Source organism: Orycteropus afer, unplaced genomic scaffold (genome assembly GCF_000298275.1).
Source record: "Orycteropus afer afer isolate SDZICR_OR568_19922 unplaced genomic scaffold, OryAfe1.0 scaffold00087, whole genome shotgun sequence".
NCBI classification, from domain to species: domain Eukaryota; kingdom Metazoa; phylum Chordata; class Mammalia; order Tubulidentata; family Orycteropodidae; genus Orycteropus; species Orycteropus afer.
In genome coordinates this window covers 10705843-10727762 of record NW_006921674.1, presented here as the reverse complement: position 1 = coordinate 10727762, position 21920 = coordinate 10705843, and the positions used below count along the sequence as shown (strand labels likewise).

Sequence of the window (21920 nt, the reverse complement as noted above, 5' to 3'; positions counted from 1 at the left end):
GGCAATAGAACTGACATTGTAACTCAAGCCTCCTGGACTTTCATCTACTGACCCTTGTAAGCTGTGAATTCTATTAGGTAGGAACTCTGTCTTTCTTAAACTGTGTTAGTAATTATTCTTTTCAAGAAAATAAATAAATAAAAAGTAAAACTAATAAGAATCTTGAAGACAATCTGTTTTGAGAGATTAAGAAACTTGTCTATAAATAGTAGATGACAGAGATTGAACCCAATTCTGTCTAAATCTAGACTTTGAATTCTTAACAATTCTACTGAATTAAAAACTGAGAATATTTTTCTACTTAACAGTACTTTATTCCAACTGACTCAATGTCCAATCTGCCACAATGATAGTTTCAAGACATTTTCATGATTCTCAAGAGTTGACTAAAGTTTAACTCTACCCCATCTCTTAGTTGTACTAATTTCTGAATATCTTACAAACTTTTGATTGAAATCTTTTAATTCTTTTCTCTCCAAAGCACCTATGCCCATCTAAAGTTCCTTATCTATCTCCTTAGGGGAAGATTGGTGCCAATTTATTTCAAATTCTCTCACTTGCCACTTGTCTTCCTCATATTTATATATGCCTTATCACTGCTTCCTCCACCTCCCCCCCTTTCATCTTAAAAACATAGTTCAATGCTTTGATTCTTTGAACTTTGAACTGTCACTGTTTCTTAATCTTTCATTCCCATTCAGAGCAATTTTGGTCCCATGTTAAATATATCCTAAGCTGTAACATCCTCCCAAGCAATCCACAGGTCTTCAGGCTGTTCTCCTTGAATTTACCATTGCATACCAATATGTTGAAAATGTCTCCACATGGTGTTTCCTTATTATGACTCAAGTCCAGCATTGTGGCTTATTTCCCATTCATATTGTAGATCTCTTTCTGAAATGACTCAATCTCCTGTAAGCAATATTTTCCCATTGTACAAGACTAATTCTAAGTTCTTCATTTACTATGATTAAGTTTTATCCTTTGTCAGAAGTATTCTTTCACTGTACTTTTAAAGACTTGAAAGAAATAGCATTTCATTGCATTTATATGCAAATGTTTTATGGGAATATGATCTGTATATAATTAATTTAGCAAAGCAGATCTTCAAATTTTAGAAAAGAAGGCAAAATATTTATGAAATTGAGAGGCAGCATGGTTAGCTCACTACTCATCAATATGGTGGATCATCATATATGCTAGGTAAACATTATATGCAGGTAGGTCTATAATCCACTTTGGAGCATGGAGAAAGCTTTTCCAATGTTTTCTCTATTTTGAAACCAAGACAGGGCTAAGTCTATAGTAATATGTAGAGGATTGCTATATTTATCTTGATGAATTGAAAGGCAAGTAACTGTCAAAGCCCATACTAGTGGCTTGGCCATCTCAGAAAACTAAGGTTATATTTTTCCCAGTGAACATTGGGATAAAACCTTTAAGAGCTAAAATCTATCATTATCAATCCTAGTCTTGGGTGTAGATTTATGTTCTTATCTTGGAAACAAGGTGGTTACATGCATTATAAATGTAAACAAATTTAAGCTTGAATACTCTTAAAGTAAGAACACATCTCAAATTCTACAAGCCTTAACATGTTTTACTTCTATCTCTAATGTAGAATCAAGTAAGAAATATACCCAATGTAGTATCATTAGCATTTTTCTCTATATCTAATTTACTCTGCTTACATTAATTAAGATATTTCACTTGAATAAAAAATAGCAATGGGAACATGCTTCTGTGTTTACTCCTTTTCATATCCTGCTCCAGGTAGCAATGTCTCTGCAAGCACATGTAGCTATAAGCTGCATGTACAAATACCCATATTAAATCAATTAATTTCTAATTGTAGGATTAAATCTTAAAGCTAATATTATATGCATGCAAATATATCAGAAAATCTAGTGATAATAAATATTTAAATTGCCATAAGGAACCATTTATTCTTAATTCTAGTGAATAATTATTATAGTCAGTAATACCAAATTATAGATTATTTTGTCAAATTTCTCAATAAAATTAATGGCAATGAAATATGACAATCATCAAGTCTATCTCCTTCTTTATTGGGCTATGTTCATTTAATAATTAAAGTAAGTGAGCTTATTACTCAGTACCTTTTCAAGACCTTCTTCCTTGAGGCTGATCACATCCAAATCAAAATCTGTCCGTAAGCCGTTGGTTTTATTGAAAGTTATTCTGCCTGTGAGGCCCTCCCAGTGAGCCTATGAGAAAAGAAAGATACATTTATTAGTACATAAGGAAAGAACAAGAAAACAAAATAATTTTCCACAAAAAAGGGAAATTTTTCATAACTTTACACAAATACATTTTTAAAATAATTATTATCTTCTGAAATTTGAAAGATATTTTTGATAAATACATGTCTTCTAGTAGCATAGTCCCTGAGGCACTTGACTGCTAACCAGGAGGCTGGGGGTTCAAACCCACCAGCCACTCCTCAGAAGGAAGGTTGGGCAATCTACTTCCATAGTGATACTGCCTCGGAAACCCAGGGAGGGGTTGCTATGAGTCAGGTCCGATGGACAGCACATAACAATAACAACAACAACAAATCTCAATAAAAAAGTTATTGTAAACTTTTGTATAATGTAATTTTTCCGAGTATAACATTATTTCCTATGAGAATGTAAGTTATTTTAAATAATAAAGATGTTTGCAAAGTGAGAAGAATTTAGTTACTCGTAGTGCCTCAGGCATTTGACTGCTAACCAGAAGGCTGGTGGTTCAAACCCACCAGCCACTCCTCAGAAGGAAGATTGGGCAATCTACTTCCATTGAAATACTACCTCAGAAACCCAAGGAAGGGTCACTATGAGTAGGATCCAACTTGACAGCAGTGAGCTTGGTTTTATTAATATTATTATGATATATGAAATATTGAATATCTTACTAGGAACTACAGATAGAACTACTGCTATAAAACATCACTCCTAAATTCATAATAATATAAAAATACATGCATTTTATTACATTGAAAGAAATTGTATCCTGTAAAATCTATACTATACTATTGAAATTACAGTCTTTTCCTTTAAAACAATTAACTAATTATATTATTTTTCCCCAAGTGAGACTGGGAAAAACGTATCACAATTATTCAAACTACACTTCCTGTAACAGTTCTCCACATAGAAGATTGTTGGGAATAAAATGATCTACCAACATAATGGATTCATCCATCAGTGCTCAGTAAATATCTGGGCTTGTTTAAAATATTAAAAGTTTTCCCATTCTAGTGGCAATATATCCAAAATGAGCTATTGTAAATAACTTGCTAAAACAGTCATATAATAAAATTTTGAATAAGGTTTGAAAAAACTATAATGTTTGAAACCCTGTAAAATAAGGCCCAAAAGAAGCAAACCCCAGTAGATTAAGAGTGCTACATTTCTTTAGGGATCACATACTTTTCAAGTAATTATATGCAGGAATTCCAAAACAATTTTAGGATAATAAATTACAAATTAAATAGAAAATTCTAATATACATGGATATGCATAATGCATCATGTCATGACTGAAACTAAACATGTTGACAGGTCTCCAATAAAGAAGAAAAATTTACTTTTAACCCACTTATTCTTAAAAACAAAATTACTTTAAAAGAGTATAAACAAATACGTTTCAGTTACTCGTAGTGCCTCAGGCATTTGACTACTAACCAGAAGGCTGGCAGTTCAAATATAATAGTAAAAACACAGATAAAGACATCAAGTAGTAAAAGTACAGAAGTACAGCATAGTGAAACAAATCTAGGATAGAGATAGCATCAAGAAATTTCACCAGATGCCCTAAAATTAAGTCATAAATCCAATTCTGAATTTCCTAATAACCAATGTGAAGAGATAAATAAGATCAATATACAGTATATGCTGTTGTTGTGTTGTTGTTATGGGCTGTCGAGTTGGACTCGACTCATAGCAACCCCTCCTTGGGTTTCTGAGGGGGTATCCCTATGGAAGTAGATTGCCCAACCTTCCTTCCAAGGAGTGACTGGTGGGTTTGAACTGCCAGCCTTCTGGTTGGCAGTCAAGTGCCTTAGGCACTATGCTACAATATATGTTGTTGTTGTTGTTATGTGCCATCGAGTCAAACCTGACTCATAGCGACCCCTCCTTGGGTTTCCGAGGCAGTATCACTATGGAAGTAGGATTGCCCAACCTTCCTTCCGAGGAGTGGCTGGTGGGTTTGAACCGCCAGCCATCTGGTTAGCAGGCAAGTGTCTTAGCCACTATGCTACAATATATAGGGTCCATAATTTAAGACAGACCAGCTGATCAGGAGAAGCAAAACATTTCCTGGTAGTGAGATCAGAGAGAAATTTCTCCTTTTGGTCCTCATAAGGGGTCACTGTGATTTCATGGACAAGATCCTTAATAATATCCTATAATAAATACAATAGCTGCTTGACAGATGTCATGGCCTCAACAATAAAGTACTGAGATCAGGAAAAGCAATTCTTCCATTAGGTAAATCTGTGGATTATATTTAAAGTTCTCTATACCCACTTTTAAACTGGAAGTAAAATTGTGTGTGTGTGTGTGTGTAGTAATGAATAAACTGAATATTCTTTAGGGAGTCATCTATTAGTATCACTTTATCCATTGGGAGTTTGAGAAGAACTGGACAACAAAAATACTTGGGTCCAGAGTTATGGCCAATGAGATAGGCATAGCTTTGGAAATGAAGCAGCCATTTTGTGATCATGAGAATGACTGTTTGTTGTTGTTGTTATGTGCCGTCAAGTCAGACCTGACTCATAACAAGCCCTCCTTGGGTTTCTGAGGCAGTATCACTGAGGAAGTAGATTGCCCCATCTTCCTTCTGAGGAGTGGTTTGTGGGTTTGAACCACCAGCCTCCTGGTTAGCAGTCATGTGTCTTAGGCACTATGCTACCAGAACTCCCATGAGAATGACTAGACAAAGTCCTTATCTTAAAATCTCAAGTGTCTATTTGCTTGTTTGTTTGTCATTTTAGCATTTGCAAGCTGGTTCAACTTCCTTACAAGCTAAAATAACAATAATAAAAGCAATATTTTATATAATAAAACTCATTTGAAAATTATCATCTGGCTCCTTCTCCATTTTCTTAAATTGGTGGAAGTTTTTTCATAAGAGCAAAGATTGACCATCTAAACATAGCTTTGTTCTACCACCAGAGCTCCTAATATTGTAATATACTATAAAAATTATTATTACTGTTTGGCTTCTGAGTCTATTTAAAAAAAAAAAAAAACTGTGGAATTTGAGGAAACTTTCCTATGAAATTTTATTAAATTTATTTTAACTTCACTTTGTTTTAGAAATTGCAAACTGCATTAAAATATCTATAAGGAAAAATAAAATATATGAGTCTATTTTTTTCCCAATACCTGGAGATTCTCAACTATGGTTCACAGTATACTTTTATTTTCAGGATGGATATTTTAGTATAAGATTAACTAATGATTTATTTTAAGTCACTAATTATAAATCATATATGGTGATAATATCTGTGATTTTTCCCATAGCAGAGAGTAAGGCTCAGTTAAATGTTCATTTAATGACTGCTTTGTAGTCAAATGAAAAGTATACAAAGCTGACAGAAGAATTTCTTCATCACATAAGGAATCTACCTACCTACCCATCTATAAACACACACACACACACACACACACACACACATATATATACATATATATGTAGGCTCTGGTGGTGTAGTGGTTAAAGCATTCAGCTGCTAACCAAAAGGTTAGCAGTTCCAACCCAACAGCCACTCCTAAGGAAAAAGATGAGGCAGTCTGTTTCCTTAAAGATTTATAGCCTTGTAAACTGCATGGGAGTTGCAATGAGTCAGGATTGACTCAATGACAATGGGTTTGGTGTTTGGTATCTAATTAGTTATATCTTTAAGAATTTACCTCCTTTTTCTTTTCAGCACAGGCATTGTTTGATGTATTATGATAACAGACATAATAAGAAATGATATATGGCCATAAGAATGGTTATATTATACAATATGTAGTAAAATTTGCACTTTTATGAATCCATATATTCTGTTTTATGTTAACTGTTAGTATAATTAAAATAACTACATATTCTATTTAGGAACCATGAGTCTAAATAATTATTTTAAGACTTGTAAATTGGGTCTAAGTTTAAATATAGTACAAATTGCTTTAAGGTTAAAAATGCATTGTATATTTTGTTGCCTAAAATATAAACACTTTTAAACATCTATATTTCTACTAGGTAAAAGCTAACAATCTCATAAATCTAGCTTTCCAAGGTCACAAGTTTTTATCTGTTTACACCAGGTTGTAGAGTAAGGCTCAGTTAAATGTTCATATGACATTTGTAGAGATTCTGAGTAGCCTATTTATTTATAATATAATGTTCCTCTTTTGTTTCTTAATCTTTCTTTAAAAATATATATTAATTGTGCTTATATGGAGGGGGAGAGAAGAAAGTAAAAGTTTAATTTAAATGACAAAGATGAAGGGTCACCTACTAGAAAAACTGCTATCATTTCAATTCATTCTGATAGAGGACAAAAGACACCAGACATGCTTCTTTTCCTTACCTCTTTAATGAGGCTCATAAAGCGGGTCCCAAAGCGCCAAGGTTTGTGTCGATTACATTGTAAGGAACTGACTGTCATCTGAGGAAACTGCTGGACAGCCACGGATACCACGTGCACAGCATCATACATTAGAGCTGCATCAGTCTGAAAACCAAGCAAAAAGGAAAAATGTAGTCAATACAGCATGTGAAACCTGTGGTCAACTGTTTGGAAGCAGAAAATAAGCAAGGGGTGAGGGGATAGAGTACTCAGTTTTCCTTTGTGTTAGGGAGAAAACAGTATCTTCACCTCTTCTAATCCTCTTAAATAAGACATAGTGATCAAATTACTAAATCATCTCCATTAGGACATTTGAACTCACTCACTCTCTTTTGTGAAGAGATAACTCAAGAACATACTGTCCTAGTATCACTGTTGACCTGGGAAATGTTTGAGGATATTCATTAGTTCTCAATTTTCTCCTTTGTCACTCTCCCTCTGTCTCTCTCATACTATCACAACACACACACACACAAGCACATTGAATGTTATTGCTAATAAGATGAAATGATTACAGAAATAGAATTTCTAATATAAAAGTCAATAAGTAAGGAATTCTATTGTATAAGAAAGGAAAGATTTTATAAAGAAGGTTGGTTCACCTATGAAGCTTAAGATAAGAACCCTGATATTTTCTTGAACTGAAGAAGGTTTTTTTCAAAGTTCAATCTCAGAAATGATGTTACAGTTTTGAATCTTATTACATGTATTAATCCCTTTTCAAGAAACTAAGCTTAATCTCCTGTACTGTTTTATTTTCCCAAATTTCCATTTGAATAAAAGTTTATTCTGGCTTCTTAAATAAAATGAATATGAATGCTGCTGTGTTTGCACCTGCTCAAATGGCTGGCCACTTTAGAGGTTGATGATAAAAACAAAATGTTTATAAGTCACAACAAAACAGAGGCTCAGTGATTGTCAAGTGCTGTGTTAAATGGACCCTTACATTGTGTTTGACGGATGGATGTCAAGTTTACTACCTACAGAAGAGGGCCACACTGACAGTGTTAGTAGCAATGAACTTTGGGCCATCTGCTTGGCATGCTTTGGAATAAAAGCATGTATTTCCTCTTCTCATTCACACAATTAGTGAGCTGTGAAATGAATTCCAAAATGAATAGGAACCCTGTAGATTATAGTCTTTGCCACAATACAATACAAAATGAGTACACACAATAGCTTTCATGCAAATGGATCCTAAGGAACTTTACAACATGAAATGGAAGACAGCTAAAAAGCACAATACAATGACAGAACATAATAATAACAATGCCATTTTATAGTTCATAAATCTCCTAGGAATATAGCTCAGATTCATAACCTTATTTTTATAAATATCAGTTGACTACTTTCATGTACTCTGTTGGCCATGTAGTGAAAATGAGAGTGTGGCATTGATACAGACATATACCACAGGATGAATATTCCACTGTTATTTGTTTTTGGCCTGAGTTCACACTCACAGGATATATTTCATATACCACAGAATATCATAAAAATAGTTATCAAATAATATAGACACATTTTGATTTCAAAATAAAGTGGATTTTAAAAAAATCACTGTTAACGATGGCACAGAGAAAAGCGCACTTTCAGACACTCCTAGGGGATGGTAAGAGATGATGTGGCAATACTCATGACAGAAACACGTGATGAGTATTCTTGTTTTAACCTAGTAATTTCACCTCTTGGAATTTAATCTCATAAAATCTGAAATCAGAATATACATATACATGGGCATATACGTATGCACGCACACACACATACATATATACATATATATAAACCTACTCAATGTCCAAATAAGAAAATACTTAAAATCAATATCACAGTTTTCTATATAATCATTAAAAAAAATAAGTTTTAGGGATTCAAAATGGAGTCTCCTCAGTAATCACCAAGCTATTTCTCTCAAGCATCTTAGTGCTTGAAAAACTAGGTACAGCCATTTGAATTAGGGATTCTGGTGCTCTGAACAGCTCACTGAGTCAGAAAACACCAAACTCAGAGGAGTAGAATGAGAAAGGAGAAAGGAACAAGGGGAAAAAAAATAAGATCAGAAGATCTACCCTGTGGAGTGCCAACAGGCAGCTGACAATGCCACTGGAGACTTTTTGGGGGGAGCGACCAGCAGGTGAGAATGGCCATCCAAGGCCTCCCTGCATTAAGGAAGAAGACACAACATACCAACATACTAGCAACCACACCAGCATATCAGCGATCATCCCAAGGAACTACCTTCAGCACTTAATTTTATTGGTAACTTGGGTCGACTGGGTGCAGAAGGGCACGTCCAGCACCACTGAAATCCAAGCAGAGAGTTCATTGGTGCTGCAGGAGAGCGGGCCTGGGGAGGTGCCCCTGCAGTATGTTATCAAGTAGGCTTGGGTCAGCTTAGTGGCACTGAGAGGACTGCACTTGACTTTATCAGTAATATTGGGACCACAGATTACTAGCAGGCACTCTCCAACTCCAGCACCGCTGAAACCGAATAGATCTTTGGCACTATGGGTGGGCGCACCCACAGAGGAACTCCCAAGGTGGATTGCGGTCTGGGCCAGCTGAACTGGGGCCGAGGGTAGGTGGGGCCAGAGAGAGAAAACCCTGCAGAGGATCACAGAGATGGTAAGTTGTCTTGGGATGGCTTTTTGGTGCGAAGGGGCCTCAGGAGTCGGGTTTTTGCATGTGTCTGAGCCTGGTGGAAAGTGGCAACCCCTAACAACTGGAGTCTTTGCTGAAATTGAACTGCAGGCCTGTAAATGACAGTACGACATCATCAGTAGCAGCCTGCTCAAAGCCTTAGAAACTGCCTCTAGCAACAGAAAGCTTTCCTTCTTCCACTCCCACCTTCTCTGCCAATAACTTCATTCACCCAATAGAAGAAACCACATTCAGCCAACATAAAACCTCCTTGTTCAAACTCTAAATTCTCTTTATGACAGAAACCCTTATCCACATTCCACACAGTGCTTCTACCATTGGAGAGAAAACTGCAGAGAAACCCAGAATACTTGAATTAATAATTTAAAAAAATAAAATACACCCGCTTCACCTTTTCAAAATACTAAACCACAAAACCAAGACAAAACAAATCAATACATAACCAACAGTTAAAACAACCTCAAAATGTCTAGGAAACAACAGGCAACCTCAAATCAAACAAAAAACAAGACAAGACATAGAAGCAAAACCACAAACAAAGGTCTCATTAAACATAGAGGAAGAGGAGACAATAGAATTATCTGAGAAGGAATTTAGAAGATATGTTTATAGAGCTTTACAAGAGCAAGAGCCTAAGGAAACCCCAAACAGAAACAAGGAGAACACAGACAGTTCCCTTGAAGAACTCAGGAAAATCGTTCAAGAACAAAATAATTACATTAATGCACAATCAGAACTCATACAAAAACAGCAGTTAGAAATCCAAAAGATGAATACCAAAATTACAGAATTACACAACACAGTAGAAACACAAAGGAGTAGGTTAGAACTGGCTGAAGAATGCATATCCCAATAAGAAGACAAATCCCTGGACACCAGCCTGTATGAAGAAAAATCAGAAGAAAGATTTAAGAGAAACGAAGAATTATATGCGATGACATTAAAAAAAAAAAAAAAAACACAAAAGACTTGTTGGAATTCCAGAACAAGAAGAGGTGAAAAAAACCACTGAGAAAATTGTGGAAGACCTGCTAATAGAAAACTTCCCCCATATCATGAAAGAAGAAAATATATTTGTCCAAGAAGCTCATAGAACCCCACACAAAATAGTTCCCAAGAGAAGAACACTGAGGCATACTATAATCAAACTCTCTAAACCCAAAGAAAAAGAAAAAATTTTGAGAGCTGCCCAGGACAAAAGAAATATTGCTTGTAATAATCAAACAGGCTGAGCTCCAATTACTCGGCAGAAACCATACAAGCAAAAAGGAAATGGGATGGCATATATAAAACACCAAAGGAAAAGAATTTCCAACCAAGAATTCTATATCCAGCCAAATTATCCATCAAATATGAAGGAGAAATCAAGGCATTCTCAGACAAACAGAAATTAAGGGATTTTGTGAAAACCAGACCAAGCCTACAAGAAATGCTTAAGAAAGTTCATCCAATAGTAAACCCACAAGAGAGATCAACAAAATCAGAATACATGGCATCAACACTAAAATCAAATCAGAAATGGAAACTCAAAATAAGACCATAAAACACTGTACTCTAAAAACCAAGGAACTCAAGAAGCACACAACAACAGCAACTAACCTATCAGAGGGAATAAAACTTCTAGGTACACACTTCTAAATGGAGAGGAAACAGGACATTGTCTTCTCAGTATGCACTGTTCTAAAAATGTAGAGATGAGAATATACTCCAAGGTAACCACAGAGAAAAGTAACAATCCCCCTAAGCAAATCCAGAAGGAAGGAAAACATATGGGTTTAATAAGCACAAAACCAACAATAAAGAAGAAAAGGGAGAAAGCATTAGTCAAAAAACTGAATCCAGCACAGAAAAGTATATGGACTAAGGAAACACCAACAACATGACAAAAGAAACACAATAGAATGACAGCAATCAATTCATACCTATCACTAATTATACTCAATATGAATGGACTAAATGCACCTATCAAGAGAAAGAGAATGGCAGACTGGATAAGAAAAGAAGACCCATAGATATGTTGCCTACAAGAGACCCATCTTAGACAAAAAGATAAAAACAAATTAAGAGTTAAGGGATAGAAAAAATATACCAAGCCAATGGAAACCAAAAAATAGGAGTGGCAACATTAATTTCTGACAAAATAGACATTAAGGTGAAAAACATCATAAGATATAAAGAAGGACATTATATGATGCTGAAAGGGTCAATTGACAAAGAAAACGTTACAATAATAAATATTTATGCACCCAATGAAAGTGCTCCAAAATACATGAAACAAATATTAACTGAATGTAAAGGGATAGTAGACAACTCTACTATAGTAGTAGGAGACTTTAACGCACTACTTTCAAAGAGAGACAGGTCAAATAGAAAAAAAACTCAACAAAGATACAGAAGAACTAAAAAATACAATCAATCAACTCAACCTCATAGACAAATACAGAGCATTTCACCCGACAAAAACACAATTCACGTTCTTCTCCAGAACAGACCATATGTTAGGACATAAAACAAGCCTCAATACATTCAAAAGCAATGAAATATTACAAATATTCTCAGACCTCAATGCTATAAAATTAGAAATTAATAACAGGAAGAGCAAGGAAAAAGCATTGAACATAAGGAAGCTGAACAAGTCACTGTTTATAAACTACTGGGTAATAGAATGGATAAAAACTGAAATAAAAAAATTCCTAGAAACAAATGAGAATGAAGATACATCATACTAAAACCTGTGGAACACAGCGAAAGCAGTACTCAGAAGACAGTTTATAGCAATAAATGAATACATCAAAAAAGAGGAAAGAAACAAAATCAATACTCTAATTCATCAACTCCAACAACTAGAAATAGAACAAAAAAAGAATCCTGCAGTATCTAGAAACAAGGAAATAATAAAAATCAGAGCAGAAATAAATGAAACAGAAAATGAAAAAAGCCATAGAGAAAATCAACAAAACAAAAAGTTGTTTCTTTGAGAAGATTAATAAAATCTATAAACCATAGGCAGATCTAACAAAAGAAAAGAAAGAGAAGATCCAAAATCACAAGAATTGTCAACAAAAAATGGTGTCATCACAACAGAACCAACTGAAATAAAAGAGATACTGACAGAATATTATGAAAAAGAGTACTCCAACAGATTGGAGAACCGAGAAAAGATGGACAAGTTTCTAGAATCACAAGACCTACCTAAACTATCCCACTCAAAGACAGAAAACTTGAACAGACTTATAACAAAAGAAGAAATTGAACAGGTCATAAAAAAAAAAAAAAAAAAAGAAGTTCCACAAAGAGAAATCCTGGCCCTGATGGCTTCATTGGAGAATTTTATCAAATATTGAGAGAAGAGTTGACACCTATGTACTCAAGCTATTCCAGAACATGGAAAAAGATGGAATACTCCCGAACTCATTTTATGAAGCAAGCATAACGCTAATACCAAAACCAGGAAAAGACACCACACAAAAGGAAAACTACAGACCAATATCCCTCATGAACATAGATGCAAAAATCTTTAACAAAATCCTAGACAACAAAATCCAATAACATATCTAAAAACTAATACACTCAGACCAAGTCAGATTCATACCAAGTTTACAAGGGTGGCTCAACATCAGAAAATCAATCAATGTAATCTACCACATAAACAAAACAAAAGAATCGTATGATTATACCTATCAAGGCAAAATAGGTATTTGATAAAATACAACATCCATTCCTGTTCAGAACTCTCAGCAAAACAGGGATAGAAGGGAAATTCCTCAACATAATAAAGGGTATATATGCAAAGCCAACAGCCAAAATCATTATTAATGGCTAAAGACTCAAGGCATTCCCTTATGAATGGGAACCAGACAGGGATGCCTCTATCCCCACTTCTATTGAACATTGTATTGGAAGTCCTGACCAGGGCAATAAGGCAAGAAAGAGAAATAAAAGGCATACAAATTGGCAAAGAGGAATTAAAACTATCTCTATTTGCGAATGATATGATTCTGTACATAGAAAACCCAAGGGACTCAATAAAAAAACTACTGGAACTAATAGAGAGGTTCAGCAAAGTGGCAGGATACAAGGTCAACATACAAAAATCCACTGGATTCCTCCACACCAACAGAGTCCTCTGATAAAGAAATAAGGGAAACCATACCATTTACAATAGCTACTAAAAAGAAAAAATATCTAGGAATAAACCTCACCAGAGACACAAAATACCTATACAAAGAAAACTATAAAACACTGCTACAAGAGACAACAAGGGCACTACATAAATGGAAGAGCCTACCTTGTTCATGGATAGGTAGACGAAATATTGTGAAAATGTCAATATTACCTAAAGCAATCTATACATTTAATGCAATCCTGATCCAGATTTCAATAATATTTTTTAAGGACATGGAAAAACTAATTACTAATTTCATATGGAAAGGAAAAAGACCTCAGATAAGCAGAGCACTTCTCAAGAAGAAAGACAAAGTGGGAGGTCTCACACTCCCAGATCTTAAGAACTACTATACAGCCACAGTAGTCAAAACAGCATGGTATTGGTACAATGACAGACAGACAGACTAATGGAACAGAATCAAAAGTCCAGATATAGATCCATCCATCTCTGGACAACTGATATTTGACAAAGGTCCAAAACCCATTAAATGGGGAAGAGACAGCCTCTTTAACAAAGGGTACTGGCAAAACTGGATATCCACCTGTAGAAAAATGAAACCCATACCTCACCCCATACACAAAAATAAACTCAAACTGGATCAAAGACTAAAATGTGAACCCCAAAACTATAAAATTCATCAAAGATAAAATAGGGGCAAATCTAGGAGCCCTAATTTATAAATTAGAGCCCTAATTTATAAGATAGGCATAAATAGACTATCAAATATAATCCAGAAAGTGAAGGAGATAGAAGAGAAGGTAGATGACTGGGATTTTTTAAAAAATTAAATTCTTATGTGCATTGAAAGCCTTTGTCAAAAGGGCAAAAAGAGGGTCTACAATGGGAGAAAATATTTGCCTCTGACATATCTGATAAAGGACTTATCTCCAAAGTCTATAGAAAATTTCAACACCTCCACACCAAAAAGACAAATAACCCAACTCACAAATGGGCAAAAGACTTGAACAGACACTTCACCAAAGAAGGTACAGAGCAGCCAACAAACGCATGAGAAATTGCTCACAATCATTAATCATTGTTATTGTTGCTATGTGCCCTTGAGTAGGACCAGACTCAGTTACCCCTCCATGGGTTTCCAAGGCAGTATTGCTATGGAAGTAGATTGGCCAACCTTCTTTCCGAGGAGTGGCTGGTGGGTTTGAACCACCAGCCCTCTGGTTAGCAATCAAGTGCCTTAGGCACTACACTAACAGAGCTCCTCATTAATCATTGTTGTTGTTGTTGTTGTTGTTATGTGCCGTCGAGTCGGCCCCGACTCATAGCGACCCCTCCTTGGGTTTCCGAGGCAGTATCACTACGGAAGTAGGATTGCCCAACCTTCCTTCCGAGGAGTGGCTGGTGGGTTTGAACCGCCAGCCATCTGGTTAGCAGGCAAGTGTCTTAGACACTATGCTACCAGAGTTCCCTCATTAATCATTAGAGAGATATAAATCAAAACAATGAAATATCATCTCACCCCAGCAATAATAGTAATGTTCAACAGGTGAGAAAATAACAAATGCTGGCGAGGATGCAGAGAGATTGGAATTCTTGTGCACTCTTAGTGGGATTGTAAAATGGTACAACCATTGTGGCAATTGTTATGGCATTTCCTTAAAAAACTGAAAATAGAAGTGCCATTTGACCGAGCAAATCCATTACTATGAATAAATCCTAAAGAGGTGAGAGATAGTGCATGAACAGACATATGTACACCCATGTTCATCGTAGGACAATTCACCATAGCAAAGAGATGGAAACAACCTAAATGCCCATCAATGGATCAGTGGATAACCAAATTATGGTACATACAAATTATGGTACAATGGAATACTATGCTGCTATATTAAAGAACAATAAGGGATACGTTAATCATTTCACAATGGGGATGAACGTGAAGGACATTATGCTGAGTGAAATAAGTCAGTCACAGAAAGACAAGTACTGTATGAGCCCATTACTGTAAAAAGACAAAAAATGGTTTGCTTGGGAAAGGGAACTCACTTTGTAGGTTACCGGGATGGGGAGGGAAGGAGAGGGATTAATTTTGGGCTAGTTGGGGCCTACATGCTGATATGGATAAGGGGAGGGATATATGGGAAGGATCTGTGGGCACCATGATAACATTAGGAAATGGGAGAATACTGAATTGTTTTCATAAGTGATAGATGACACATGCCATTTCCAACCAGTTTGTCCACCATAATGCATTGCCATTAACACCAAGCACCAGGCTACAGATAAACACATGAACACCTGAGATGATCAGATGGGGGTCAGTGAACAGGAGTCTACTCTGGACCAAGGATAGATTCATCTGAGGCTAATCTTGCACAGACACTAGTGATACAAAATACCTGTAGTCCTTACAGAAACAGTAGAAGATAGACACAGAGTAATCTCTCACAGACAACCAGATACTATGGAAGGGAGATCCAATAGATCTACTGTCTCAGGACCATAGTACTGGGGGACACCAGACTCAATTGGCACAACAAAATACATAAAATCCCTGCTCCATATCCTACATTGGTGAGTAGTGACTGGGGTCTTAAAAGCTTTCAAGAGGCCATCTAAGATGCAGCTAACAGTCTCCTAGCATCGGAAGTGAAGAAGAATGCAAAATAAACAAGGGCATTTGGAAGCAATCAACCATAGGACACGATGGTCCTTGAGATCAGAAGAACTAGATGGTGCCTGGCTACTAATGGCAACCACTCAGGAAAGGATCAAATCTGGAGATCCTGGATAGAGTGGGAGGGAAAACATGGAACAAAATCCAAAAATTCAATAATGACCATAATTATTGGTCAGATGAAATTTGATAAGACCCCCGATACTATGGCCCTAGAATATATTCTGCACCTGGAATAAAGCGTAACCCCAGGGCTGGCTCTCAGCCCAATAGTTAACAAGATGTACATGCAGACCACTCAACCCTGAATGACACACCCACATATGCTATGGTAATACATCCCTTGGAGCAATAGACCATGGGTCATCAGAGGAACAACATTCAAATTGAGGAAATGCAGGACAAACAGGAGTACATAAATATGAGGGGCACAGGGGAGGGTTACAGGGTAGAGGGGAGTAGACTGGGTTAGGGTTGTACACGGTAAATGGGGAATGAAATTAAATATACACATAACGTTTAATGTAAAACAAACTCTTAAAATTAAAAAAAAAAAAGTTTTGAAAATTTAAAAGGGAAATTACATGATGTAATGATCAGTGTACAATGAGATTATACAGAACTGCATATCCAAGATACCAGTTACACATTTCCTTATGAGTACTTAGGAGCTCTAGTGGCTCAGTGTTAAAGCATTCAGCTGCTAAGCAAAGGGCCAGTAGTTTGAATCTACCAGCTGCTCTGTGGGAGAAAGATGAGGCAGTCTGCTTCGGTAAAGATTGACTGCCTTGAAAATCTTATAGGGCTAGTTTTACTCTGTCCTATAGGGTCACTATGAGTCTGAATTGACTCAGTGGCAGTGGGTTTGGTTTAGTTTGTGAGTACTTAGTAATGTGTCATTTAACTTATTTAATCCTTGTAGTAGGGAGCTCTGGTGGCATAGTACCACTGCTAACAAGAGGGCTGGTGGTTTATACCCACCAGCCACTCCTCAGAGGGAAGGTTGGGCAATTGACTTCTGTAGTGAAAGTGTCTCAGAAGCCCAAGGAGGTGTCACTATGAGTTGGATTTGACTCAACAGGAGTGGGTTTTAGAAAGTGGAGAGCACAGGTACAAACAGCCTCTTTGATAAAAGCTTGTATTTTTTTTTTTTTTAATTTTTTATTGTGATTTGGGTAAAAGTTTACAGAGCAAATTCACTTTCCATATAGCAGCTCACATACACTGTGTCTCATGACATTGACTGCAATTAACTACAATGCAACAGCTCCGCTCCTTCTTCCTCCCCGTAGTTACCTCTTCCCTGTGTCCTTCCCTCCCATGAACTCCTGCCCCCCACGCTGTCTCTTTGTGCATACAGAGCCCTTCTCTTCTCCCATGATTGAGCTCTCCAAGGAGTGTAGCTACCTATTGTAAATATTTACTTCATATACCTGTTTTTTGTTTGACTAGAAGCCACAGGAGTGGATTCAATTCCAGACCTAAAAGGCATCTAGGGGCTATAGTCTCAGTGGTTCCATCAGGCTCTATCAGACCAGCAAACCTGGTCCTTTTTTTTTTTTTAATGATTTTGAGTTTTGTTCCCCAATGTTCTCCCACTTGATCAAGGATCTCCTACAGAGATCCCCCTCGGAGTGGTTGACAGTGATAGCTGGGCACCGTCTAGTTCTTCTGGTCTCATAGTCATATAGGCTGAGGACTGTATGGTGTACCAGTCATTTGGACAAATTGTTTCCATGTGTTTGGTGTTCTTCATTCTTTTTTCTGTATCTATATGGCCACTTGCAAAAAGCTTGTATTCTTAGCCACCATACTGCATATTATATGCAATATATATATATATATATATATATATGAGAAATAATTACACTAAAATGATAAAAATGGTTATTCCAAAGAGGTTGTAATGAGCATAACTTTTTTAAAAAATTTTTCTTTTTCTCCTCCATTTTCTAAGCAGAACATGAAATTCTCTGATCAAGTTTGATGATCCTGATAAATAATTATGTAAAACGTAGGTGTGAAATAGATGCTCCATAATGATCAGAGAAAGATAAAAGAAAAAATATATAGTGCAGTAAATAGAAAACTACATAAAAGCAAATTAGCTTGCAGGAAGAAATTATGGCACCAATATAAAGCTAACAAATTCTGCCCCATTCAACGCATAAAATAAACTTTAAAAGCAATGAATGGCAAATGATGGCTAATTCTTAACTTCTAGTAATCCATATATTGGCAAATAACTTCCAAAAATTCAAGCTGGATTCAGAAGAGGACATGGAATGAGGGCTGTCATTGCTGATGTCAGATGGATCTTGGCTGAAAGCAAAGAACAGCAGAAAGATATTTACTTGTGTTTTATTGACAATGCAAAGACATTCAATTGTGTGGATCATAGCAAATTATGGATAGTATTGAGAGAATGGGAATTCCAGAACACTTAATTGTGCTCATAAGGAACTTGTACATAGACCAGGAGGCTGTCATTCGAACAGAACAAGGGATACTTCATTGTTTAAAATCAAGAAGGAAGTGCATCAAGATTGTATCTTTGTACCATACTTATTCAATCTGTATGTTTAACAGATAATCCAAGAAGCTGGATATATGAATATATGAATAAGAACATGGCATCAGGATTGGAGGAAGACTAACAACCTGCATTATGCAGATGACACAACTTTGCTTGCTGAAAGTGAGGATGATTTGAAACACTTACTGATGGAGATTGAAGACTACAGTCTGCAATATGGATTACACCTCAATATAAAGGAAGCAAAAATCCTCACAACAGGACCAGTAAGCAACATCATGATAAATGGAGAAAAATTTGAAGTTGTCAAAGACTTCATATTACTGGTTCTGCAGTCAACACTAATGGAAGCAGCAGTCAAGATATCAGACATCATTAAGCTTTGGGCAAGTCTGCTGCAAAAGATGTCTTTCAAGTGCTGAGGAGCAAGGATGTTTCTTTGAAGACTAAGGCACACTTGACACAAGCCACAGTGTTTTCAATTGCCTAATATGCACGTGACAGCTAGACAATGAAAAAGGAAGACTGAAGAAGAGACGATGCTTTTGAATTGTGGTATTGGTGAAGAATGCTTAAAGAACCATGGACTGCTAAAAGAACTAACAAATCTGTCCTGGAAAAAGTACAGCCGGAATGTTCCTTGGAAGTGAGAATGCCCAGACTTCATCTCATCTACTTTGGTCATGCTATCCTGGAGAAGGATATCATGCTTGTCAAAGTGGAGGGACAAGAAAAAAGGGGAAGGCCCTCAATGAGATGGATTGACACGGTGGCTGCAATGATGGGCTCAGGTATAGCAAAGATCATGGGGCTGGCACAGGACCAGTCAATGTTTCATTCTGCTGGACATGAGGTCACTATGAGTCAGAGAAGACTCAATGGCCCTAACAACAACAACAAGTAATACATCTCAAAGTCCCTCTGTTGCACTCATTTTTGTCTATTCAGTTGCTGCTCAGTAGATTCTCAAAGGACAAAGTTCCCAGTGTATCTTTTAAGCTGTGTTTAAGGGTCATCTCTTACTCCCAACTCTAGACTGTGGAGATTGATTCAACTGATGTTGCAAAATTTTCCACTCTCACATATCAACTCTATAATCTAATCTCCCTTTGATTCTCATTTCTATGGAGGCCAGAGGGACAAAAACGGAAGGGGGGAAGAGAAGTGTGAAGGACACATAAGTTAATTACTTCTCTATCATTGCTGTAGTATCATTATCACTATCAAGTTACATTCAACAACTACTATATGCCACACAACTATGTCAAATTTTGACATACAATATCTCATGTAATTTTCACAAAGACCATTTTAGAGAAGAAGAAATTGGAGCTTAGAAAGTTTAAATCAATTTTTTCAAAGTCTCCTCATCAGTAAGTTGGGAGAAACAAGATTAAGATCTCTAACTGCAAATACTAACTCTTACAACCACTGTCTGAACTACCATAACCCATTATTTCCCCTTAGGTCATATTCCCTCTGACAGTGAGAAGGACAGTGGGAGGGAAACTGGTAAGGGCAGTTCTCAGGTTTATAGAGGTTCTGCCAAATATCAGGCATTTTAACAAAGTTTATTGCATGTCACCTAGACCCAGGTCATATAGAAAGTATATCTCTGAACTGAGATTCAAATAAAATTTCATTTGGCTCCCAAGTCAAGATTTTGTTTGCCCTTTACAATACATTTTTATAGTTTTATAGTTTATTGTATTTGTTATATAGATAATGGATTGTTGTGGTTAGTTGTTTGCTGCTGTTGAGTCACTCCAACTCATGGTGACCCCACACAACAGAAAAAACATTGTCTGGTGCTGTGCAATCCACATAACAGGTTGCAGATGGGACCACTATAGTCCACTGACTGACATTTACAAGTAAATCACCAGGCTTTCCTCTCAGGTTCATCTTAGCCTAGAAGCTCCAACAAAAATCTATTCAGCATCACAGCAACACACAAGCCTCCACTGACAGTGGAGAGTCGGCTTTCCATGAGGTGCACTGCCCAGGAATCCCGCCCACATGTCTCATATGGATAGGGAGAATTCTACCACTGAACCACCAATTCTCACATTTATATACTGTGTTGTTGTTAGGTGCCCTCTAGTCAGCTGCGACATGTACTGACCCTACATATAACAGAACTAAACACCGCTCAGACCTGTGCCAGCCTCACAATCCTTGTTACACCTGAGACCATCATTGTAGCCACTTTGTCAATCCAGCTCATTGAGGGCCTTCCCCTTTTTCGTTGACTCTCCATTTTACCAATCATGATATGCTTCTCCAAGGAATGGTCCCTTCTGATAACATGACCAAAGTAGGTGAGATGAAGTCTGGCCATTCTCTTTCCAAGGAGCATTCTAGCTTCACTTCCAGAAAAGATTTTTTCAGTTTTTCTGGCAGTCCACTGGATTTTTAGTATATTTCACCAACAACACCACAGCTCAAGGCATTAACTCTCCTTTGGTCTTCCTTATTCATTGTCCAGCTCTCACATGCATATGACGTGACTGAAAATACCATGGCTTGGGTTAGGCACCACATTTTAGTCTTCAAGGAGACACCTTTGCATTTCAGCACTCTAAAGAGTTCTTTTGCAGCAGATTTGCCCAGTACTATACATTATCTGATTGCTTGACTATTGCTTCCCTTGGTCTTGATAGGGAACCAAGTAATAAGAAATCTGTGACAACTTCAATCTTTTCTCCATTTATGGTGATGCTGCTTAATGGTCCCATTGTGAGGATTTTCATTTTCTTTATGTTGAGGTGTAGTCCATACTGCTGACTATAGTCTTTAATCTTCATCAGTAAGTGCTTTAAGTCATCTTCACTTTCAGCAAGCAAAGCTGTGTTGTCTGCATATCACAGGTTGTTGATGAGTCTTCCTCCCATCCTAATGCCACATTCCTCTTCATACAGTCCAGCTTCTTGGCTTATTTGCTCAGATTGAATAAGTATGGTAAAAGGATACAACTCTGATGCACTTCTTTCCTGATTTTAAACCATGCAGCATCCCCTTGTTCTGTTTGAACGACAGCCTCCTGGGCTATGTGCAGGTTTCTCATGAGCACAATTAAATGTTGTGGAATTCCCATTCTTCTCAAAGGTATCCATAATTTGTTATGATCCACACCATCGAATGCTTTTACATAGTCAACAAAACACAAGAAAACGCCTTTCTGGTACTCTTTGCTTTGAGTCAACATATATCTGATATCAGCAATGATATCCCTTGTTCCACATCCTCTTTGGAATTCAGCTTGAATTTCTGGGAGTTCACTTTCCAATATA

The 21920-nt window shown here is 36.7% G+C and overlaps 1 protein-coding gene across 1 annotated transcript in view; it reads right to left on the bottom strand.

Annotated features, from left to right (window-relative positions):
* GRIK2 (glutamate ionotropic receptor kainate type subunit 2) overlaps window positions 1-21920 on the bottom strand; it is a 944667-nt gene that overhangs the window by 387578 nt on the left and 535169 nt on the right. Inside the window, exons 7-8 of the mRNA XM_007942266.2 lie at window positions 6589-6732; window positions 2121-2228 (exon numbers count right to left, since the gene is read on the bottom strand). Of these exons, the coding sequence (XP_007940457.1) occupies window positions 2121-2228; window positions 6589-6732 (252 nt within the window). The remainder of the gene's footprint in view (window positions 1-2120; window positions 2229-6588; window positions 6733-21920) is intronic.